Below are 26,538 nucleotides of genomic sequence, written 5' to 3'. Positions count from 1 at the left end.
TGTCTTCAGAGTACTTTCAGCTCAAGGAAAAGTCACTCTCTTTCTGGGACTTGCCTCACTGAGGCATTAACTCACCGATTACTGATGTGTTGCGATGGCCGCCACAGGGTACCTGGCTCTCCACATGTATCTAACTTATACTCACCCCCTTCCAGAATGGACCCTACTTATGCCCCCTAGTCATGCCCCGACACAAGGCCAAGAGGACTCTCATCCCTGATCCTCTCTCTTCATTGCTGTCTCTAAGGGTGGGCTTCAGCTGTGCAAGAGTCATCGTGAGCCTCCCTCCAATCCTGGCAGCAGAGTACAGGTAACTGATACACCTATTACTCACCCGGAAGGATCCAGACCCTCTTTGTTCACGCCGGTGCAAATGGCAAATGGCCATGAAAATTACAGAGGAAACATTAGAGTGGCCTACCCGAAGGATGTGTCTGTATATTAGTGTCAAACACTTAGTCATCTAATGTCCCATTATCTTTATTAAACTATCTGTCATACAGGAGGAAGACTCTTGGGAACTCTTTGCTATTTACTTTTCTCAGTATCAGTAGACCGATAGTCAAGAGTTTTTGAGCCAAGAGATATTTTCTAATAAACAGAAAAAGCTTTAACATGCACTCTTTTCATATACTTTTGGGTGCTAAAGTGTCCAGAAAGGAGGTTAGAGTTGGTTCTTACAGATGCTTCTGTCAGAATGTATAAAACCACTTCTGGGTTTGAATGGTTTGCCAAAGGGAGATGGAATTCTGCACTTCTATAGATAATGATCCACTTGAGTTTGCTTGTTCAGTGTATACAGTTTAAGGGCTAAAGTCAGTTCCTAGAAGAAAATTCTCTAATGGTTGTGTCTACTCAAATATCCAGTAGAAAAGAGAGTTGATCAATCTTTTAAGATGCCCACATAAAGTATTTAAAACATCCAGAAGAATACCTCAGCCATTCCCTTTTCATTTTCATGTGTTGGAATCACACAGACAAAGCAATTATGTAGTTTTTCCTCCATGTATATAGATGAGCAGATTCTGTTAACTGGAATGAAGGCAAATGAATAAACGGAGAGAATGTGGTTTATATGTGTTTTTTTGAGAAACCAATCATTGTTTCCTCTGTGTATGATTCCCACTTCCCTTCTGCATTAACTTGATTTGAGTTATGCACTATTTTTTGAGTCCATTATATATGCCAGGTTCGGTGGTAGACACTAGGAACTCAAAGATTAATTTCATTCATTCATTCCTTCAGTGAATTCATTCAGTGAATATTTCCTGAGTCAGAAACGACTATGCTTTAGGCACTGAGTTAAATGTTGAGGGTGTGTCAATGAGAAAAACATTGCCCTCCTGCAGTGTGGAATTTAGTAAGGTACATGGGCATTAAATATGCACACACAATAAACAATGAAATAAAATTAGTAATTGCAATGAAGGCCAAGAAGGAAGAGTATAGGGTCTTATGAGAGACAATAATAAGAGGACTGTCTTAGATCAGGGGAAAGGTGGGTGTCAGAGGAGGCCTTTTTGAGGAGGTGACACTTAATCTGAAACCTAAAGAATTAGGAGTTACTCAGGAAAAGATTTGGGAAGAGTGCATATATGTTTTGTATATATGTATATATGTTTTGGAAACAAAAAAATCACTTGATGAGTTTGAGATTCTAAAAGAAGATCAACACTTTGGAACTCTGGAACAACTCGGTGATCTCAGGCACAGTGGTCCTGGGTGAGACTGAAGAGGCAGCTCAGAAACAAAGCCCTCAGGCTGTCATCAGGAGGGCAGATCTCCATCCCCTGGCCAAGAGAGGCCACTGCAAATTTAAGAGAATTCCTGGGAGAACTTAAGAGAAGAATGGTCAAGATTTGTGTTTTCCAAGGATCAGACTCACAGCGGGTTTATCTCCTCAAGTCTCTATAGCAGGAAGAAAATAAAATTCCTATTTCTTAATCTGGCCATTCCAATTGCAAAAGTCCTCATGCACACAAAACCCAAAACAAAATGTAGCACAAAATCTTGTTTTGTGGTGCAAAAATAAAATGCAACACAATCGTTTATGGCCATGGAAATGTCTGAAGAAAAAGCAACTCATTTCTTTCCTTCTTTCTTTTACAGAAAACCTTAACCCACTCACTATCCTTTAAGACAAATGTCACATATTCAATATTGGGTGTTGCAATTCTAAGAACTAAACTAACGACCCAGGAATTCTCACAGGGATTCTAGAGTCATTCATTCAATTACATTTTATCAAGCTCTTATTAGATCCCAAGCTCTTTGCAAGTTAGTCGAGGTACTTACTTTCCTGGAGCTGCCATTTAAGTGGTAGAGGCAGATAAAGAAAAGGAAATACACAAGTAAGATAATCTCCAATTGTGACAAATGCTTTTAGAGGAAATAAAGCAGGGAGCAGCAGGCAAGTTGGTAGAGGGTCAGCTTCAGCTAGCTTGTCCTCTAGGAGGTGACATCTGAACTGAGGCCTGAGTGACAAGATATTTTGAGGTAACCCGGGCTCCATCTTTGGAAAAGAAAATTTTCAAGTGTTTTTCATTAATCATGTATTTCATTTTTCAAGGTAGTTACTTTAATGGTTGGTTTTAAAGCTAGGAGAAAGTATCCTGGCTTTGAGACCCAGTAAGGAAGACTGATACATGCAAAGCCTTGTGCCAAAGAATCCGAGAAACTTGAACTAGAAGTGGCTAGAATGCTGCCTTCCTCTTAGAATCTCCAGCCTTTTCATGCTAACGTTAGACCTAAAACCATCAAGAGAATAACGGCTTTCCCTGGAAGCCAGTTCACAAATACGGCCATGAATAGTCAACAGAAGATGGCAGGACCTCTTAGCCCACATTTGAAACAATCCTGTTTTACTGAATATATCTTTCTTTAATGTTTACAGCTCTTGCAGCATTCATTCGTTTCCTTCATTTTAAAAATCTCGTCTTCTTTTATTATGGACATTCTTTGCTTTGAGTTCACCATATAATTTCTCCTTTCTAACTTCATTTCATACATCTCAATCAAAGTTTTAGTCAAATGAAAACACGGATCTAAAACAAACATATTAATTCGAAGAAGGGCAACTGACACTGAGAGCTGTTTCCAACGTGGTAGGGGGAGCGGATATGTCTTCTTTATTGGGGTTGTTTGGTGTAGCTCTTGCATATCAGTGCTGATTTACTTGTAAATTTTTCTTTTGACTATGCTAAAGTCTGAAAAAGGCAGCCATTTTGCGTTGTGCAGCAACAGGCAGCGTTATGTAGCTGGTAAAGAGCACTGGACCAGAAGGAGTGAACATGTGTTTTTGGCGCAGCTCCATCAGGAACTGGCTGTACAACCTTAGGCAAATCACTTAACCTTTTAGGAATTCCACTTCTTCATCTGTGAACAAGGAGTCTGGACCAATCAATGGTACTCTAACCATTTTTAAAAGTGGTAACCTTATTAAATAAAATAATATATGACACTTCAATTCTAAAACAGAACATAGTGCATCTGCTTTGGAAGAACTCTAAGGATGTCCTAGAGGCCACACCTTCTTCCTTCCTTCAAGGCAACTTCTTAGTCACCTCCTTGGAAAGACCCACAGAAGGCAATTTGAAAAGCTCTGCCCTGGGTCTTAAATGCTGTTGCAGTTCTGACATAATGATTCAGTGACTTTGCAAGTGCAAATAGGACCAGTCTCCAAAGTAATACCTCGCAGAATCAACATTTTACAGACTTACTAACATTTACAGGAAGGTAGAAGTGTTCATTCATTCTCTTTAATTACTAAGCTCTACTTTTGGTGATGAAACTTCTTAAAATACTGTTACTCTGAGCACCAACAAAATCTCATAGGTTAGGTCATGATGTAAACTCCAGGAATAACCACAGAATAACAATAAAAGCTAACATCTGTTCAGTTCTCACTGTGTGCCAATAAGCGTGGTCTAAGCACTTGGCATCTACTCCTTGAATCCTGATAAAACCCCATGAGAAAGATACTATTATTTTATAAATACGAATTTGAAGCACAGAGAGGTTAAGTGACTACCCAAAGTCAGCTGGTGGCCAACCTGCAGCCACGCTGCGTAGCCCCTGAGCAGCCATGAGCCTCACTCCCATGTGCCTTTATTCAGCTGCATCCCTTCCACACTCAACCCTTTAAGAGGCCTCTCTGGGTCTCCCCTCACACCCGAATATCTGAACATAAGTGTGGAGAACCGTGCCCTGCTTAATTTCCAAGCTCCTGTCCTGAGACTTTACAAATTCCTACAACTTTCTTTTCAATAGGTTCCAAAGTTTGTTCAACTGTCAAGTACGTGGTGTCAGTCCTGGGACTAAGACTTGGCTTAGATTCACGGTTTGAAGATTCCACTGCACTTTGATCTTCTTCCTTTCTTCTAGGAGGAATCCATTCATCTTCCCACAGTAATTACCCCTCCTAATTCTCCATCTGCCACTCCCATGCCCACGTCCTAAGATGAGGTACATACCCATAGAGAGCACTTACTGCCTCTGCCCCTTGTTTGACACTTATCTACTTTTATTGACACATTAAGTCTTATATATTCATCTAACTGTCTCACTATTCCCCCTGCCCATAATAGATTATATGCTGTCAGAGGACAGGCTTGTGTCTTACTTTTCTCTATATTTTTAACAGCCAGGAAAATGTTGATATTATTATTAATCAATATCACTTATTAATGGTGGAATGGAAAAGCATTGACGCTGGAGTGAGGAGTATTGATTCCTGCCACTAAATAGCCTTGCAATTGTAAGCAAATACATTAACAACTATAAACCTCATTTTCCCAGAGGAATGATGAGCATTATAATGTCTATCTTAATATCTTCGAAGAGCTGGTTCAAGGATAATGAGAGAAAGTGTAGGGTAGCACATTATCAACCACTAGTGTGACACACTGTAGAATTATTATCATTACTTAACACTTACCCTTATTTTCTAGAAGGGTTGATTCTAAGGCTTTTTTGAAGCAATGCAATCTAGGAGAGGGAAAGGTTATAGCTCATGAATGCTTATTAGCAACTGAAATAAAAATTAAGAAAAATTCACTGAGTTTCATTAATAGCAAGACTCAGTGTCATCAATGTGACCTCAAAGGCTAGAGGAACCTCTTCTGCTCCAATCAGAGTCACATGTCCTGGTATTTTCAGGAAAGAAAGGAGAAGTTATCTATGTGTCCTTTAAGGATAAATGCTTCTTGCTTAGCATCCTTACCATAAGGGGCAATGTTTTGTTTTTTGGTTTGTTGTTCATTTGTTTTTATGATACTTCTTTCTGTTTTGCTGTCTCTTTCCCCTTATTAAATATTCCCAAGGCTTCAGGCCACAGTACACACAGAAATTATCTTTAGCTGACAGAGTAACACTAACCTGGGACAATGCCATCACTCTAATTTACCAGAAACTTCTTTAAGAAACTAAAGCAGGAATCGAAGTACAATCCTACGATTTCATCAGTGATTGGCACTACAGCGTATTGTTCTGGAAACAACTGGTAAACAAAACTTGAGCCCATGTCTGAGCTTTTAGAAAAGCATTTTTATCTTTTCTTTCCCTGCCTGGTATATTCCCAAGGACATCATGCTGCACTCTGACCCGCCAGTCCTCAGTGATGGTTAAAATTGATTCTGAACCAAGGTAAACAGGGTTCCTCCCAATGGCCTGGAGAGCTCCAGTCGGCAGAAAGCTAATGAAGCCCTTGAAGCAGCATGCTCCTCTTCCACCCACACTTTATTGAAATGCTTTTGAGTCTTATTGTGTTGTAATTACATACTATAGAAAACTCAACCAATGTCTATTTCAAGGATTGGGCCCATGACTCTTACTAAACCATTTCAATTCCATTTTCCTGAACATACAATGTCTAAATGCATCTGTGAGGGCCCTCCACAAGTATTTCCATTTCACATTTCAGAAAACTTAGAGAGATGCAGGTTCCTGACTTAGCTGATGACAGATGTAAAGGGAATGCCATTGTGACTTTAGGTTGTTCTCTCTTTCCTTACTTCATTTTAATATTTGGTTCAGACAAAAGAACTTTGATAATATATATGTATTTGATAAAGCATAATATACAAACACCCAACTCTGCCGGCAATCTGCCTTCTTTTTATTTGCTTTATAAAAGTTGTTCATTTTTGAGAGATCAACTTTAGCAATATTTCTTTTAGGGTTAGTACTGTTTCTGCCCTGTTTAAGACATAATTCTTGAACCTGAGATGGATATTCTCCTACCAAGCTTCTAATTTTACCTCTCAATTAAATCCTTCATTCACCCTGGAATTAACTTTTCATATGCTGTGAAGTAAAATCCGATTTCTCTTTTTTCCTATGTATATAATCAGTGGTCTCAGGACCATTCATGTAATGGTTCTTTCCCTCACAATCTCAATGCTCTCTGTCATATGTCAATTGTTTATAAATGTTAGTTTCTGAACTCTTTTCTATTTCATTGGTCAATGTGTTTAATTCTATGCCAATACCACGTTGTCTTAATTACAATAGCTTTATAACTTTATAACTTAATTATTATAGTTTTTACACAATCTCCTTGCCTTAATTTCAGTCTTCAGAAACATCTGGCTATATCTGGTGTTTCACCTCTACCATATAAATTTTAGAATAAACTTGGGACTTTGATTGGAAATGCACTGAATTTATAGACCAATTTGTGGAGAATCGCTACATTTTTAATAATAGATCTTCCTAGCCATAAACATTAAATGGCTTTCTTTTTAATGCTTTATGTTTTTAATGTCTTTCAATAGAATTTTCTAATTGTCTCTACAGAACTCCTGCAATTTCTTTATTAAATTTATTCCAAAATCCATTATAGTTTTTGTTCACTGTAAAAAGTATATATAAAGTATTTATATAATTATATGTATCTTTAGTTATGTTTTGTATTTATTGGGGTATATAGAAATAGATTTTGTTTTTGCATATTGATTAACTAAGCCTTCTTATAAACATTCTCATGGAATTGAATATCAGAAAGGTAACAAGGGAAGTTCTTATCTAAGAATGTTTTATACTGGATATTTCATGTCAGCCTAAATTGCTTAAACAAAAACCCTGGAATTTTTTTATTTTATGGGAGGCAGCTGCTGAAGAATAGAAGTTAGGCTTTCTATCTGCCTAAATAACAAAATATAAAAACTGAGTAGCTTGAAGTCTAAATGGCTTCTTCTGAGTGAACATACACCACATACATAGCGATCATCTATCACTCGAAAAATCAAAACACATTTCAGTGAAGAAAAAAGGGTATTTTGAAAGCTCCATTTGATGGCTACGGAGTTCTTCCAATGAGGGATGATGCTGTGTTTGTTTAATACTCATTTTTAGTATGTATCTTTGCTAGGTGTAGAAAAAACTTGGTGTGATTGAGATCTGTGATTCATTGGGATCTGCTTTGACAATTTAGCTCTTCCAGGTACTGCTATGCACAAAGCAGACAAAAATTGTAGCCTATGATTTCAGGGTAAAGTAAAAATACTGAAGAAAAAAAGAGTTGCATATTTCAGAAACAGAAAGTGCAGAAATGATATGATCAGACAACAGAAAAAACAAACAAACAAGAACTGAGACATTTTAGAAATAAATTTTAATATAAAGGGAAAACATCCAGAAACAGACTAAATTAGACAGGATATAACGGCTCCATGGACAGCACAGTGAGGGGGATAAAGGATGGAAAGATAAAGAGTAAAGAAAAAGAATAAAAGGATTTAGGAGAAAGTCATAAATATAGAGTACAGGTAAAAGGTATCCATTTTATGTATAATTGGGCCCCTAAAGAAAAAAGCCAAAGCAGTGGAGCAAAACAATTATTCAAAACTATAAATCAAGACAGTCAAGAAGTAAAAGAAGATTTCAGTCTATGTATTCAAAAGATATATCATGTACCTGGGAAAACTGACTGAAAATGGTCAACACAGAGACATACCTTAATAAAATTATTGAAATCTAAGTTTTTGAAAAAAATAAAAACCCTGTAAGCATTCAGACAAAATGTTCAAATCACTGCTGCGAGAAAGAAGATCAGATTGCCATCCAACTTCTTGACAACAACAGTTTATACTAAAAAATTAAGGAGCAACCGTTTAAAAGTATTTGAGAAAAACGTAAGATAACAACTTTGTAGACAGCCAAACTTTCCACATAAAGGACACAGATAAACAATGATAAATGTTTTAAAACTTAAAAAAAAAGTATCTTCATGAAACTTTCCTGATAAAAGAAGCTCCAGACAGCCAAAAAAAAAAAAAAAAAAAAAAAGATTAGAGAACCATCAGTATATGGTTTAAAAGTGGACATTAAATATACGTAATGTTAGAGTTCACACTAAAAATTGGTGCTAGGGTGACAAAAAAGAGCATTTAAATGTTATAAGCACTAACAATGTATAAAAAATTCAACAAATACAAATAAGATGAGAAAAGAAGCATCATAGAAATTACTTTCAGCTAGGGGCAGGGTATAGCTCAAGTGGTAGAGCACATACTTAGCATGCACCAGAACCTGGGTTCAATCCCCAGTACCTCCTCTAAAAATAAATAAACCTAATTACCTCCCCCCGACACACAAAAATTAGCTTATGACCACCTCATAGGTATTAGCTGCATAAACTGATACCATTTGATCTTGATAAATCAAGTAGTAGAACCACAACTACAAAGTTTAACACCAAGATAATCCTACTGGCTTAACTGGGAGAGCAATTAAGAAATTTTAAGTTACTAGCTTACTAAGTAGCTCATAGTGGGTGTGTTCATAGTAGAAAATGAACAGTTTCTAGAGGAAGAATTGACTAAAATACATGAATCTAACAACCAGAAGAAAAATACAATATACCTAAAAAAAAAAAGCAAAAAAAAAAAAAAAAAAAACCCAAATAAATAAAAACAGCAAGGAAAAGAAACCATTTAATATGTGGAAAATATAAAATAATAGAACTTGAATCAAACCTGATTGTTTATGAATCAATAAACATAAAATGGCTTAACTCACCTATTAAAAATATTCCCAGATTGGCTAATAAAGCAAAATCTAATTGTACACTATATAAAATAGAAACCTAAAGCAAGGATATTCAGATGTTAAAAGTAAAGAATGTGAAGAGACATATGAACTAAGTGAAAATTAAAAGAAATCAGGGGTCATGATCTTGATATTAGATGGTAAAATTCAACCCCTCAAAAAGATTAAATGAATAAAAAATTTTATAACACAAAACTGTAATGTACAATAGAGATAACAGAATTGTCAATATTTATGTATCAGCTAACAGGTCATAGATGGGCATTAAGCAGAAATTATAGAATATAAGAAGGGAAATAGACACAGGAAGACAGTATTTTACCCTCTAACTTAATAACAATAAACTCTCATATCACGTATATATGGAACATTTAGAAAAACTGGAATTATATTACTCTACAAAGAAAATTTTAATAAATTGCAAAATGATTGAAATAATATAAACAGTATTCTCTGATCCCAAAGCAAAAAATGTTTATTAATAACAAAACAAAAAACAAAAAAATGCCCTTCAAACCTGGAAATTAAGGTGTTTATTAAACAACTCTTGAAAGAAAGGGAAAATAAAATATGAAGTTGCTGGATTTAAAAAAAAATAATGATAATGAAAGCAAGATGTATCAGAATGTATGGGGCGTAACTAAAGCAGAGCTCTGAGAAATTCTTTGCATTAAACTACCTATATTATAAAATGAAAATAAATGAATTAGATACTAATTCAAAAGGCTAGAGAAAGAATTATAAAAGGTAACTGACTGAAAGCAAAAGGAAGGACTTAATAAAGCTAAAAATATAACAATGAGTTAGAAAGTAAAAAACCAGTAGAACTAATAAAAAAAAATTAAGAGGAAAAGACTTACAAAATAGAGAAACCACCAGCTGACCTAAGTTCTAAAAAAAGGATAAATATACAAAATAAATTATAAGGTGGAAGTAACCATCAAACCAGAGGGAAAAAATTTTAAATCATCAGAAAGTACTTTGTCCAACTCACTGCAATAAATTTGAAACCTAGATGAAATGAATAACTTTATCAGAGATTTATATACCAAAATTGACTCCAGAAGATATAAAAGTCTAGAGACAATTACTACAGAAGAATTAAAGTTTCCAGATTGCTTTCCTCTGAGTGAAGTGCCAAGTCTAGATGGTTTCAAAAGGGAATTCTACCAAAATTTCACACTTTAAAGATTAAATAATCCCAATGCTACTCAAACTTCTCAGAGCATAGAAAGGTAAAGAAAAATTCCAAACCAGTTTTGTGAGGCATGTGTAACACTGGTAACAAAAACTTGTAAAGAGAAGATTTCACAACAAATTTCCTCGTGAACTTTGATGCAAAAATGACAATAACTTTCATTTCTAAAAAAGAAAATCTAATAATTCAGCAATCTGTAGAAACTCTTGTAACATGAATATTTCGGAGTAAGGAAATGGTACCCACTATTGCTACTATTTTTACAAGGCATTAGAAGTATTATTCAATGCAACTAGATAAGAAAAAATATTTAGATACTTAGGGATAGGAGGGAAGAAGTGATGTGACTGTACACTAGGAACCTTATGGAAATTAATGGAAAAACTAAATAATATGAGAATTCAGTAAAGTAGTCATCTATTAAATTAGCACACAAATATCAATTATCTACATACATACAATATGTATATTTATTTATACTTATATACCGTATCTACATATATATAAGAGCTAGGCATGATTTTTTTAAATATGTGCAAAATATATTTAAGGATATTTGAAGACATTTCTGAAAGACACAAAGATTTAAACAAATGAAAAGGCACAACTTGTCCTTAGATAGGAAGGTTCAACAATATAAAGATGTTAATACTCCCCAAGCCAATTTATATTTAACACAATACCAGTAAAATTACCAACAAATTTTCTTGGGAGTTAGACAAATTAATTCTAAAGATCACATAGAAAAAAGAACCAGGAAAAATCATCTGTTAGGTCCTTACAAATCAAAAGGCAGTATTAGAGAGCCCAATGAAAATTAAAACACAATTTGCAAATGCTATAAATAAAACTATGTGATGTTGATTCATAAAGAGACAAACCTTAGAAGGTAGTTAAAATTTCATAAAGAGACAAATTCATAAAGAAATTTGGTATGTAATTAAGGATACATCTCAAATCACTTGAGAAAACACTGAGTTTTTTCTTTTACAAATGGTATTGGGAAAACTGAGAAGCCATCTGGAAAAATATAGAAGCCAATCTTTGTTTCATACTATACATCAGGATAAATTCCAAATGGACTCAAGATATGAGAGTAGAAAGTACCAAAAGCAAGCAGAAATGAATATACTTATAATTTGGGGGCAGAGGAACCCTTCAAAAATATAAAAGATAAATATCTTTCTGCTATAAAAATTTACAAAAGATTTTTGCATGGCAAAATCCTCCATAAACAGTTTAAATACAAATGAGAAATTAAGAAAATATATTGGCAATTTATATTGAAAAAAGCTACTCTATCTCTAACATACACAGAGCTCCTAAAAATCAAAGGAAAAAAAAGACAAGCTGATACAAAGTGAATAAAAATATGAACATACAATTTACAGAAGATGAAATGAAAAGGCCCTTAGATGTAAATAAGATGCTCAATTTTATTCAGAAATTAAAGGATATATAATTAAAACCATTCTGAGATACTTCTTACCCATTAGATTGGAAAAACTCCGAAAGTTTGACAACATGCTCTGTTGAAGAGGCTGTGGAGACACAAGCCCTCTTATACATCGCTGGTGACAAAACAAAGTGACATAGTATGATTGGCAGTAAATTTTTCAACTTACTAAAATCTACTAAAAGTATGTATGCATGCACCTTTTGCCCCAGTAATTCCACTTCCAGCAATCTATCACAAAGCCAGACCGAGAAAAATACAAAATGACTTAATCACAAAGTCATTTACTGTTGCTTTTGTTTTGTTGTTATTCCTTGCCTAAGATTAGAAAGAACCTACATGCCCATCAGTAAGGGATTCTACACAATGGAGTATAAGATAATCACTGAAAGGAAGAAGGAAGATCTTTACCTATGTACATGTGGTTACCTCCAAAGCAATATGCAGAATTATGTATGTTACTTTTGGGTGTGAGGTGTGGATATGACTGCATACAAGCACATACACATACTTCCATCTAGCTCCCTTCCAATCTTAATTCAAAGTTGACTTTACAGGGAACACTTGGTGGAGGAGTGAGTAATGCAAGTTAGATTCTTTGAATATATCTGGCTATAAAGCTTTGGCTTTGGAAATAAATATTTTACAAATTAAAAAAATTAAAGTAAAAAATACAAAAATGAAAATCAAGTTGAAATGAATGATTCTTACTCTGTATCAAGTCGGAGACATAACCTCAGAGAGAAAGGCTATACCTAGTGTCTGCAAAATATAATATTTTGACTTTCCATTCTCAGTGGAATATAGTTAAAAGACAAATAGAGCTACCTGAACTCTTCATTCAATGGTCAATTGTTAGTTGAAAGATTGGTATTATTATTTTTAAAACTTTTCACACAATGTAAGGTAATAAATGAGTAATTACATTCATACTGTTGGGAATCAAGACTTGAATTGGAAATAGCATATGAAAGAACTTCTTGTTTGTTTCAAAGGTGCTTATATCCTAATTTTATCCATTGAAAAGGTCAAGAAGCAATGGCAACTCTAAAGCAGTGAACACATCAAGTGCCAAGATTAAGTTCTGAATACTATTTTTGCCGAAACAAGTGCCCCTTGGAAAAATGGTTGATTCCATTCCAGTTCTGGGGCAGGAAATATGAGGTTGGGAGATGTTATTATGCTATTCAGCAAGGAGGCATCAAAGATTAATGGCTTATGTAAAATAACACAAAAGTTGACATGAACAAACTCTATTAGCTGAAGATGAAGATGGGACACCTTGAGCTTCAAAAAAGGGTAATAAATTAATCGATTGATAACACACTGAATAAACAAAATCCATGAACTCATAATGCAACTAAAAGTTTCTCCTTGGACATGACCAGATGAACTAGGACACCAGGTCACTTGAAGCTGCTTCCCTCTACCAAGAACTAGAACTCCACTGCTTTTCACCATGAAACACCTGAGAAGACCAGTTTACATATCCTTTCTCTAATTTTCCCTAACCATGTTCTCTTTCATACTTTCATTTAACACATTTATACTCTGGTTTTATTTCTTCTACCTATTTACTAAAAAATGCTCCCTTTTGGAACAATCATCCCCAGTGTATCAAATCCTTAGTTTCTTCCTTCTTACTCCTGCCCACCCCTCTGTAATATTTGGTGTAATTCACCATCTTTTTTTCCTTTGAAAGCCATCCCTCAGAATGAGAGACTTTGTGATCCTACTTCTCAAACAACTCTGCCTCAACCCTAGGCTGGGACTCTTTTCCACTTATTACTCCTATAGGTCAGCCTTTTGGACACTTCTTTTTCCACTGCCCTGCCTACTTATCACATTCATTCCACACATTTAACTAAGGAGATGACTCAAATCTTTTATCTCCGGCTTTTAATTGCTGTGTCTCTTCTGAGCTCCAATTTTCTTCAGGACATAGCCTTCAGTATATCTTTGCTGTACATCCTTCTATGCCCAACATATATAAGGAAAAAGTATCAGATTTCCCCAACACCTATTCTTTCTGCTATCATCCTATCAACAGCACTGACATCCTTTCAATTGCCAAGACCACAAGTCTTGAAACCTTCATCCCCGCACTCCATGCCACACGCACACTGAATTAAGTGCTTGCTCAGGCTCTGCTCTCCTCAGAGGCTAAGATGGATCCAGTCACAGTCTCAACCAGCTTCACATGGTTTTAAGCTTGTCCAGACCAAACTTGGAGATAGGGAAGCCCCATTCTTATCAGGGGTATGCAGTAACCTTCCCTTATCATTATAACATATCTGTGGCATCCTACTTTCCAATGATAAAGTCATGATAGATCTTAGAATCTGTGCCAATGGAGAGTAGTATATATATAAACAGATTAAGAAACTGATTCTCTGCTGTGGTATAAGACCAAAGAAAATACTGATATTGTGCTTTTTATCTCCCTTGCAATTGATAAAATAAAAATACAGGTAAAATAATGAATAAGAATGTATAATGACTTAAAAGTGCCTCTAAAAGCATCGCAAGAGAAATATGCTCCTTATTCTTTGGATTAGGAGCCCACAGAGAGAAGGCAGTAACACTAAAGAAGAAATTGGAATTTAATTATACATCATAAGGACACATAACCATGACATTAATAATAAAGGCAGTTATAACTTTTAATAAGAAATGGAACTAGACATACTAACATCATTTACTTTGAAGTGAAATTCCAAACCTCTCATCCATTCATAAAATTAAAAGCTGTAATTATGGAAAAAATATCCAAGCAATACTAATACCTTGTCATAAGTAATATTTCAAAGATGTGTAAATTGTGGTCATTACCACAGAGGTTTGATAAATCTCTGCTAAAACCCCCTGCTGCCTTCCTGCCAGCCCCAAAGGACCAACATATGAAATGATCTCACTTTTAGAGTTATCTACATTACAATGCAATTTTAGACAAGATAAATGTATAATGAGTAGCTATGCTGGCATGGAAATGTTAAGAGTGCATTGGTTTATAAATGTAAGTGAAACCAGGGATTGATATTCACTTAGAATTCATAACCATTAGAAAGTCATAGAAGTAATTTATACCACAGAAATATAAAGGATCATAAGAGACTACTATGAAAAAATTATACGCCAATAAAATGGACAACTCAGAAGAAATGGATAAATTCCTAGAAACATACAATCTACCAAGACTGAATAATAAAGAAATAGAAAATCTGAACAAACCAATACTCGTAAGGAGATTAAATCAGTAATCAAAAACATCCCAACAAAGAAAAGAACCAGATGACTTCAATGGTGAATTCTGCAAAATACTCAAAGGTGGACTAATACCAACCTGTCACAACTTCCAAAAATACAAGAGAAGGGATTACTTCCAAATTCATTTTACAAGGTTGGTTTTACCCTGATACCAAAACCGAAGACACTCAAGAAAACAAAAGTGCAGGCTAGTATCCCTGATGAACAGAAATGCAAAAATCCTTTGATTCAACAATACATTAAAAGGCTCATACACCTTTATCGTGTGATTTGTTCCAGGGATGCAAGGATGGTTCAATATTCACAAATCAATCAATATGTAAACCACATTAACAAAAAGAAGGATAAAAATTATATGATCATCTCAATAGATGTGGAAAAAGCTTTTGGCAAAATTCAATATCAATTTATGATTAAAACTCTCAACAAAGTAAATGTAGAGAGAATATTCCTCAACATGGCATAATAAAGGGCAAAGGCCATATATGACAAGCCCACAACTAATATCATACTTGATGGTGAAAAGTTGAAAACTTTTCCTCTAAGATCAGGAACAAGATAAAGATGCTTTCAGCAGTTTTATTCAACATAGTATTGGAAATCTTAGCCAGAGAAATTAGGTAAAAGAAATAAAAGGTATCCAAATCAGGAAGGAAGAAGTAAAACTGTCACTATTTTCAGATGACATGATATTCTATACAGAAAACCCTAAAAGACTGAAAAACTGTTAGAACTAATAAGTGAATTCCGTAAAGTTGCAGGATTCAAACTCAATACACAAAAACAGTTGAGTCTCTATATACTAATAAGAAGCTATTAGAAAGAGAATTTAAGGAAAAAATCCCATTTATAATTGCATCAAAAAGAATAAAGTACACAAGAATACATTTAACCAAGGAGGTGAAAGACGTGCACACTGAAAATTATAAGACATTGATAAATGAAACTGAGGAAGACACAAGCAAGTAGAAATATACTCAATGCTCATGGATTGGAAGAATTAATATTGCTAAAATGTCCATATCACTTAAAGCAATATACAGATTCAATTCAATCCCTATCAAAATTCCAAAGGCATTTTTTCACAGAAAAAAGAACAACCACCTTAAAATTTGTATGGTACCATAAAAGACCCCAAGTACCTAAAGTAATCTTAGGAAAGGAGAACAAAGCTGAAAACATCATGTTCCATGACTTCAAACTATATTACAAAGCTATAGTAACCATGACAGTATGGTATTGGCATAGAAACAGACACATAGATCAAGGGAACAGAACAGAGACCCCAGAAATAAACCCACATATATGTGGTCAATTACTATACAACAAAGGAGTCAAGGATATACAGTGGGGAAAAAAATCTCTTTAATAAATGGTGTTGAGAAAATTAAACATATACACACCAGAGAAGTAAACTGGACCGCTATCTTATACCATACACAAAAATTAACCCAAAATGGATTAAAGACTCGAACATAAGACCTGAAACTATACAACTCCTAGAAGAAAATCATAAGGAGGTAAGCTCCTTGACACTGATCTTGGCAATGATTTTTTTGGATTTGATGCTAAAAGCAAAGGCAACAAAAGCAAAAATAAACAAGTGGGACTACATCAAACTAAGAAGCTTTTATATAGCAAAGAAAACCATCAACAAAATGAAAAAGCAACCTACCAAATGGGAGAAAATATTTCCAAATCATGTATTTGGTTGGGAGTTAATATCCAAAATGTATGAAGAACTCATACAACTCAATAGCAAAAAAAAAAAAAAAATCTGATTAAAAAATAGAGGATCTAAATAGACATTTTCCCAAAGAAGACATACTGACAGCCAACAGATATATAGAAACATGCTCAAACATCACTAATCATCAGTAAAATGCAAATCAAAACCAGGAGATAATACCTCACACCTGTTAGAATGGCAATTATCAAAAAGAGAAGAAATAACAAGTGTTAGTGAAGATGTGGAGAAAAGGGAATCCTTTTGTGCACTGTTGTTGAGAATGTAAATTGGCACAGCCACTACAGAACACAGGATAGAAGTTCCTCAAAAATTTTAAAACAGAACTACCAAATTATCCAGAAATTCCCCTTCTGGGTATTTATCCAAAGAAAATGAAGACACTAATTCAAAAAGTTATCTGCACCCCCATGTTCACTGCAGCATCATTTACAACAGCCAAGACATGGAGGTAACCTAAGTATTCACCAATGGATGAATGGATAAAGAAAAACTGTGTGTGTGTGCGCGCATGCGCACGTGTGCATGTAATGGAATATTATTTTGCCATAAAAAGAATGAAATCCTGCCATTTGTGATAACATGGATGGACCCTGAGGGCATTATGCTAAGTGAAGTAAGTCAGACAGTGAGAGACATGCTGTGTGATATCACATATATGTGGAATCTTAAAACACACACAAACACACACACACACACACACACACACACACACACACAAACACCAAGCTCATAGATACAGAGAACAAACTGGTGGTTGTCAGAGGTGGGAGGTGGGCAAAATGGATGAAGATTGTCAAAAGGTACAAACTTTCAGTTATAAGTCCTGAGGATGGTAACATACAACCTGGTGACTGTAGTTAATAAAGTTGATTTGTGTATTTGAAAGTTGATAAAAGAGTAGACCTTAAAAGTTCTCACCATAAGAAAAAAAAAAACTGTATTTGTGGTGATGGACTTACTGTGGTGATCATTTTACAGTATATACATATATCAAATCATGCATTGTATACCTGAAACTAATATATGTTATATGTCAATTATATCTCAATTTTGAAAAAGAAAGTGATGGAGGAAGATAAACTAGACATGGAGGATGCGGGGTGTGGTGGAGGCTTGCTTATAATGTCTTGCTTCTGCGTTCATTCATCTGTATACCGATGCTACCCTACCACTAGACAGTGAGTTCGCTGCCTGCCTCTCACACATTTATTTTAATATCCTCCAGTATCAGGCAGAACCTTAGAAACATGGTGGTACTCAATAAGTGTCTATTGAGTTGACTGAAACTGAATCCTAACTAACAGACTTGAAGTTAGCCATCTCCATCACTGGATTTTAAAGGTACTCATTAAAACAAATGAGGGCCTTTTCAAAGCCGACTAGGGAAAGGCAGCCACGATTAAAGCAGATATGAGAGAGATTATTTGATTATCTCTACGTAGCATGTGTGACAAATATCAGGATATTTTAGAATTAAACTGTTGAAAACATTACGTTGATAGTATTTTAAATCAATTAGCTTTTTAAAAATCAGCGTTTAAGTGTCAATAATACATGGCAAATACAAAAATAATGTGGTATGTGAAAACGTAAGAAAAGCCAAATTAACCTCCCACACGGGATTACTTCTTTGGTTGGAATTACGCTTTTCTTCTCTAGAATGGTTTTATATTAAGTAGATCCTTACTGCTTAGAGGCTTATTCTTCTTGAGGAGTTAAAGACTTGTGGCTTAACAAGCTTTATAACATAGTGCTTCTTAACTGCTTTTGTTTTTAAGCAGAAATCTTGGTTTGAATTTTTGTTTTTTTACATTTTTCCAGTAGAACCCCTACACGCGCTTTCACGATTGAAGGTCTTGTTGATCAAATTGACTTTTTCTGAAATTTCTAGTATATGTGTGTGTTTAATATTTTCTTGAGATATAATTCACATATCACCTAAATGACCCATTTAAGGAGTAACATGCAATTAGTTTTCAGTCCAATAGATATTTTGATTCTTTTCAATCAGAGGTAGCAGTAATACTGGCAGCTTGGCTAATTTCTCCCTTCTTTTGGCCTCAATTTTTTTTTTCCTCTGCAGTTTATATTTCCCAGGATTTGTCAGCACACTAAACCAAAGACTTTTAAGAATTGATCAGTTGGCATCTGTGGCCAAGTAATTAAGGACTCAGGACTGGAAAGAACCAACGGATCCAGAGCCAGAATATACACTAGTAAAACTCTTTGCTACCTGTATTCACATATAATGAATAAGACGTAGTATAGAAGATAACGTCACACGCTACTGTACAGATGAAAGAAGTTAAATAAATGTTGGCTTCCTTTCTTCTCTTTCTGCATCCAATTCTACAAGGTAGAGCAAAAAGAGGTTATGAACAAAGTGCTTGAGATTTGAATGGGTCAAATAGACGTGCGTACCAAAGCACTCCTGGAAAGTCGTGAGGGAATCCAGCAAAGCTACTGAAGTAACGGAGTCTTCTGCCCAGAACTGACCTTGCTGACGGGCTGACCGCTCATTCCCCCGACCACTTGCTGCCCCCGGTACTACGCTATTCCCCCGTCTGCACAGCACATATTTTTCAGAGGGGAGAAATCTGAAAAGGGAATATAAAGGGAGGTCCTTCTCTTTACACCCAAGAAAGCTTTAAATAAATTACATTCTGAATTCACCAACTTACTTCAGAACTTTATTTTTTCACTCGTTCAAGTGAAAAAAATCTGCAAAGAATTTACATCAAGTTTTACACAGAGATTTAAAAAAAAAAAAGGCCAATAAAAAGGGGCCAGTAAAAGCAATGTTGGAAGCATTGTTTTATTCGCATGTTTTTATTTGCAGATTTTTTTTTCCCGAAACATTTACAATAAATAACTTAAAATGAGAATGTTCTTGCTTCTAGAGAGGGATTCTTTTTTTTTTTTTTTTTTTTTTGATCTAAAGTGAATTTATCTTATGAAAATAGTCAGCTATTTAGTAGAAGAAGCAAAATGTTCTCTCCAGGGCAGCAACCTGTTTTTCTCGTAAGGAAGAGAACTTATTCCTACTTCATGCCTGCAAGTAAAAGAACTTTCTGTTGTCCAATACTGTTTCCTACAGGCAGAGCTTCCTGATGCAGGAGTGATGGAAAGAGCTAGATCAACAACCCTCTGGCCAGATGCCTGGCACAGGGAATATTCTGCTTGTCAAATTAAGCTTTGCTTTTCAAATGGATAAATAGTTTTTTTTTTTTTTCCCCTGAGAGTGAATAGGAGTCGAAAGAGAGTGCTTTGGCTTCACTGAGAAATCCGCAAATATTTCTCAGAATTTGTTAGCACGGATGGCGCCAGCAAAACAGAATTAGACAGTCCTTTGGAAACTGGATAGTCTTACTGAACAGGCAATTTACATTGTTTCCTCTATCATCCCATCTGCCTTCCAGCGATAGTAAACTTTACTCCTGCAAAAACAGAGAGATCCCACAGGGAATGACATATATTGAACACGTCTGCTTCTGTTTTCGGTCTCTATTTTTCCAGGGTGAGCACTCAAGCAGGACTAAACGAAGAGGTGCATTCCTAGTTGACACAGAGGACATATTTTGTGTTTTCTGGTGCCAAAACACACCAAAGGATTAGGTGCTAGAATGGAAAATGAGTTTTCTCCATTTCCTGATTACTTTCACAGGCGTTCTTATTATCTTTAACTTTCCTCTTGTAAAATACACACACACACACACACACACACACACACACGAGAAATTACTGGCTTCTCTATTAATACCTTATAATAAGCTTTATTTCTTGCTTTTCACAGGAAGAGATGACTGCATTAAGTGCTTGGAACTCACTGCTGCAGGACACGGGGAAGAACTGGAAATTGTGGGTAGGCTAAGCAGGGCAAGGATAAAATTAGCCTTCGAGCATATGACTACCAGGAAAGTTATTAACTTCCAGAATCAAGATATCATGGGCTGTCATCAGGGAGCAAATCAAGCAATAACTCTTTTTAAATGGACACAAGATAGAAAATGTGTCCTCTGCTCACAACTGGGGGATGGCAACCCAGCAGTTTTGTTTTTTCTTTTTTTATAATTCCTGTAATCACTAAGCCTCACTTGCCAATACTAACATTTGAGTAATTACAAGGGAAGACTGGTGTAAATTCTAGCCTCCTGATAGCCTTGGAAAGCACAAATGACTGGATTTGCCAAGAAGGTTTGAGAAAATAGGACTCATTATAATCTATGGCGGATAAACCATCTCCACTCGGCAACACTGGTAATCCATGGGTGACAGGACCCTTGGGACTCTTGACTTTCCTGTGTCCCTATGTCTAGACAGATGTAAACAGCCTAGGGAGGCTGACCTTTTAAAGGCAGTATCACCAAGTCTGGGATAAAATAAAAATGATGAAGTCAACACTCATCTGCCTACCGGCTCTCAGTCAAACACTTTGCTTCGAAACCTATGGATCTCTACATTCTGTTACCAAAAAAATGTTTATAATGTACAATCTGATGACAAAGAGCAACAGGGAGATGACGGTGACTTACGCTAATCAGAGAGCTGAATGTTACCAAAGAGGCTGGGAGCCTGCAAGGCAAAAAACATAAACAGTGTTCTCAACTATCGCTCAAAAGCCATCTTCCAGATGTATAAAATTTCAAATGGGTTGCTGGCCACAATGTTTTTTTTTTCACTGTTATGCATATATCAATGTCATCAAAAGCAGTTATCTTCTAATACCAAGAGAGCAATTTAATAGTACGGAAAGTTTATAATATTTAGGTGCATGTTAATAATTAGAACAGTATGGAAAATTTATACTGTGGGTCATCTTTGACAAAGTATTTAATATTATTTGTATACTTTATATTTATTTCTATACGTTTCTAACCGTTAACAGGTATGTAAGTGTCCTTAAATATATTCAGATCTTGAGGCTTTTACTCGGTAGTGGGTCTAGTGATGGGAAAAAATGAGATCCTTTGTTTGCCCTTGTTCGGAATTTAACAAGTTTGTGGAATATAAGCAGAAGTGTAAGCGTAAGCCAAACGCATTTAGTAATTTTAAAAATCCTTCCAAAACGGATGGATCCTAATTTCTTCAAAGTCTATAAGGGTCTCAGCGAGGAACTGATGAGTGGCCCTGAACAAGGAGTGAGTGAGTCTGATGACAAGAACAGCCGAAATGACTCTCAGAAGATGTGGCTTCCCCGGAGTCTGCCGTGAGCCACGCGGGTGACCTTGGCCAGTGCAATTAACAAACGCTTATCACGGATCACGGAAGACCTCATTCGCTGGAGGTAACAAAAGGATGAGCAAGATCCGGTTCCTGTCCAAGAGAAGTTTAAGAGCTAGAAGAGAAGATAAGACACACAATCGTGACTTACAGATGGCAGGAGATTAAGAGAAGCAGAAACCAAATCCAGTGAGAACTTAGACAAAGGAAAGGCTACTTTCTGCTTGAAGAGGAGAGTTTGAAGGAAGGCTTTATGGAAGAGTGACATCTGAAATGAGCCCAAAAAGCCCTAAAAGAAGGTCCCAAGATTCTGACAAGGAGTCCTAAAGATACAGGGCCTTTTAGAGGCAGTGGAAGAAAACACTGAAGTGTGGTAAGGTTAAGTTCATGGCTCTCAGGCTGAATTCAGGGTCCAGGTGTTTTCAGCCTGGACAAGAGCCTGTCGGGGATCACTTAATCCCCAGAACTCCCTTCTGGGGAGGAAGCCACTGGCCTTCCTCATTCCATCATCTGACCAGCTCTGCAGGTGTTTGTGTCTGTGACACTTGCAGCAGGAATTCATGATTCTCCAGTTAAGAAGTCTAGACAGCACCTTCTAAGGAATGGGGAGAGCTGAGTCAGGAGGCACCAGCATCACAACTGTGCCTTGGAAAAAATAGAGTGAAGGAAAGAGGGCTGGTGGCCGAGAAGGAGGGCTAGTGGTGGAGAGGCAGTGCTCTGGGGAGGGCTGACAAGCACCTGTGTTAGGGCAGAGGGGAGGTGTGCATTTCAGAAGCAGGGCAGGACTTGATGGCTAACTGCACAATCTGGTGAGGGAGGAAGTGCAATCCATGGTCAATCTGCACTTGTCTGACTGCTTGAGTGTCTAGGTGAATGTTGATACCACTAATGGAGAGAAAAAAAAAGAAAAGGAACAAACTTGATAAGGAGGATAATGTACTCAGCGAGGGATACTGTGAGTCTTAACAGCTGACAGGACATTGAAATAGGAAAATCTGGAGTAGTGGTTCTCAACCAGGCACAATTTTGTGCCTACCCTCCCATCACACACAGGGGGCATTTAGAAATGTCTGCAGACATTTAGGTTTGTCATCTCGGGGGAAGGGGAGCTATTATGAGAGCATCCAGTCAGTAAAGTCCAGGGATGCTGCTAAACATCCTAAAATGCACAGGACAATGCCCCACAAGAAAGAGTAATCCAACCAAAAATGTCAGCAGTGCAGAAGCTGAGAAATCCTGGTCTAGAGGGAGTAGGCACTTCACATGTGGAATTTTAAGAAGCAGGAATGAACAGAGATGAGAACTTTTAGTCACTCACAATGCAGCGAGAGACATGGAAGAAAATTAACCACCGTTAGAGCATATAGAAGAGAAAGGCAAGCAGGTGGCTGATAAAATCCTGAGTAATATTACCTCATTGGCAAAATGAGTTCATGGGGGTGAGGTGATGTCACAAACCCTTTCATATTTGGAATGCAATGATAGGATGACAGTTCTCAGGAAGTGTGTACACAAGAAGATAGACAAGGATGAGGTGGTAAATCATGGAAAATCAGTTCAGCCATGAACATCCCCAAATCCTAAACACTGAAGACACATTCTAGGCTGCAGTGGGAAACACTGTATGTGGTCTAAGATTTTCATCTGCAAATGTGTTACAACTTGGTCCCAGAGTCACATGATTGTAACAAGAACATTCTTAAAAGCAGAAGAAGGAGGAGGAGGAAGAGGAAGAGGAGGAGGAACGGGAGGAAGAGGAGGAGGCAGGGGAAAAAAACAGAAGGAAAGAGGAAAGCAAAGGAAAACAGGAGAAAAGAGGTGGGAGGGAAGAAATGACAAGACAAGAAGAACAAGGGGAGGGGAGGGAAAGGAAAAGAAGGAAGGCGAAGGGAGGGAGCACTGTAGAAACATCCTCTAAAAGGCGGACAGAATGCTGGGTGAGGGCCGTTCTACGGAACAAGATCAGGCACCATACTCAATAATTTCACAGGGCACTTATAGGGGAATACATTCCATGGAAAGAAAGTCTGCTTCTTGAACCGTATCATCACTGTTTTTCAAAGCTATGGTAACACAAAATGACCAAACAGGAACCAGTACTTGTACAATTCTCCAGTATTTAAATAAATAAATGTTGCCAGAACTCTTTTCCAGGGGGCTCAGCAGGTCTAGGGAAGAAAGCCGGAGCGAGACAGGAGATGGGGAGGTAGGGAGGCAATCCGAAAGGAAGGATCACACAAAGACGCATCATGGGCAACCTGGCAGCCTTGGACTGATGAGCAGAGGCCAAAAATCTTACAAGGAACAATGAGAAGATGGACCTTTCCCATTCAAATGGTTATGTAGTCCACAAAGAAGTCATACCTGGAAACAAAAGGCCACAGCAACAAACCAAAGAAGGCATCCCTGATAAGGGAAGTGTGAAGGTTGTGTGCACAGGGCAGGGGGCAGTATGATGTGCCACGGCCGGCCAGATTGTGAATTCCACCATTCCTGTCTCCACCATTAGCTAGCTCAGGGCTTCTCCTCGGAGCAGAATGTCTCTGAAACGTAGCTTCCTTTCTGATAAAACATGAGTGATAAGCTTCCCAGCGGTGCTGTGATGATGAAATAAGACCATCTATGTAAAGCACTCAGCACAGCAGCCGGTGCTGGACAGGGACTCTGGCAGTGCTAACTGCTCTTGAATAATGTCTGACTTCTGTCACTCTATGCAATGACTGAATAAGAAAGAACGGCAGGACTCACATTCCAAGTCAATCTAAATGGAATCCATTAAACACGGTAGTAGCATTTGAAAACTGAAATCTTCATCTTCTAAATAAGCAAGTAACTTTTATGAATTCATTAAAACTTGAAGTGGCCTTCAGAACTCTGGTCAAATTTCCTCATTTACTGATGGGAAAATTGGAAAAGGAAATGAAAAGGCTATTGTGGCTTGGAGGTACATGAGCCAAAAAAAAGATTTTAATTAAAGGGGAGTTACTCATCCTTTCTTCATACAATACAAGATGAAGGTGGAGTTAGAAAATGACAGTTCATAATTTTACAAATACACACATATACTTATTTTAGAAATAATAGAGCTAATCTGGGAAGATGTCTAACAAAGTTATCCTTCCCTTTCTGTGAACTCGACTACCTTACATCACCCGAATTCACCCACTTGTAAACATATCTGACAAAGTTCTCAGAAGCTTCATGAAGTATTGGATAAAAGAGCTTCAGGATTAAACTGGTTATTATCAAGGATGTTCTTCCCCCAGGCTACAGCCAGGTCACTCACCTGTCTAGGAGCAAGTTAGGAGCAAACAGGAGCTTCCCTGGGTGCTCCATGGAGCGCCAGACAAGACCAATCATGAGGATCTCTAGCCAGGCACATTCCAGCAGGTGGACCTGATCGTGGAGGGTCAAATCCACAAAGCCTGAAACGAGACAAAAATACACTTCTGACTTAAAATGAAAAGTCATTGCTGGTGAAATGAATGCAACCGGAGATTTGAACTGGGATGCTCTATTTTCCATTAGATGGAATAACATGAAATAGAAGTACACTTTATAGGAAAGTCAAGTAACTAATTTTTAAAATTTTTTATACAATTGTAAAGGTTACTTTCCACTTAAAATCATTACAAAATATTGGATATATTCCCCATGTTGTACAATATATCCTTGAGTCTCTCTTTCACCCAACAGTTTTTACCTCCCACTCCCTCATCTCTATATCGCCCCTCCCGCTGTCCCTCTCCCCATTGGTAGCCACTAGTTTGTTCTCTGTATCTGTGAGTCTGGTTTCTTTTTTGTTATATTCACTAGTTTGTTGTATTTTTTTACATACCACATGTAAGTGATATCATACAGTATTAGTCTTTCTGTGTCTGACCTATTACTTCACTTAGCATAGTGCCTTCCAAGTCCATCCGTATTGCTGCAAATGGCAAAATTCCATCCTTTTTTATGGCTGAGTAGTATACCAGTGTATAATATACACCACAAAATTTTATATATATATATTTATACCACATCTTCTTTATCCCTTCATCTGTTGATGGACACTTAGGTTATTTCTACATCTTGGCAATTATAAACAATGCTGCTGTGAACATTGGGGTGCTTGTATCTTTTTGAATTCGTGTTTTTGTTTTTTTTTCAGATATATACCCAAGAGTGGTATATATCTGAAATGCTGGGTCATATTGTAGTCCTATTTTTAGTTTTTTGAGAAACCTCCACACTGTTTTCCACAGTGGCTGCACCAACTTATATTCCTACCAACAGTGTACAAGGGTTCCCTTTTCTCCACATCCTCGCCAACATTTGTTATTTGTGTTCTTTTTCATGATGGCCATTCTGACAGGTGTGAGATGATATCTCATTGTGGTTTTGATTTGCATTTCCCTGATTAGTAATGTTGAGCATCTATGCATGTGTCTGTTGGCCATCTGCATTCAAGTAACTATTTTTTAAACCTACTATATCAATGAACTTTAATCAACTTAAACATCTTAATGCCTTAGTGTCACATCTACAGAAATATACTAACTTATGCAACCCACTTAGCTTTCCATAAAGCTTTATACTTAAATAGTGTTAAAACTC

The 26,538-nt window shown here is 36.6% G+C and overlaps 1 protein-coding gene across 7 annotated transcripts in view; it reads right to left on the bottom strand.

The window, feature by feature from the left end:
• The window catches only part of ESR1 (estrogen receptor 1), a 336,920-nt gene that overhangs the window by 43,054 nt on the left and 267,328 nt on the right, over nucleotides 1-26,538 (bottom strand). For all 7 annotated transcript variants that reach the window (XM_032485184.1, XM_032485181.1, XM_032485180.1 and 4 more), the window contains one exon: nucleotides 25,226-25,364. In XM_032485184.1, coding sequence (XP_032341075.1) covers nucleotides 25,226-25,364 — 139 coding nt within the window. The remainder of the gene's footprint in view (nucleotides 1-25,225; nucleotides 25,365-26,538) is intronic.

This window comes from Camelus ferus, chromosome 8 (assembly GCF_009834535.1).
Source record: "Camelus ferus isolate YT-003-E chromosome 8, BCGSAC_Cfer_1.0, whole genome shotgun sequence".
NCBI lineage: Eukaryota > Metazoa > Chordata > Mammalia > Artiodactyla > Camelidae > Camelus > Camelus ferus.
This window is presented reverse-complemented; position numbering and strand designations above follow the sequence as displayed.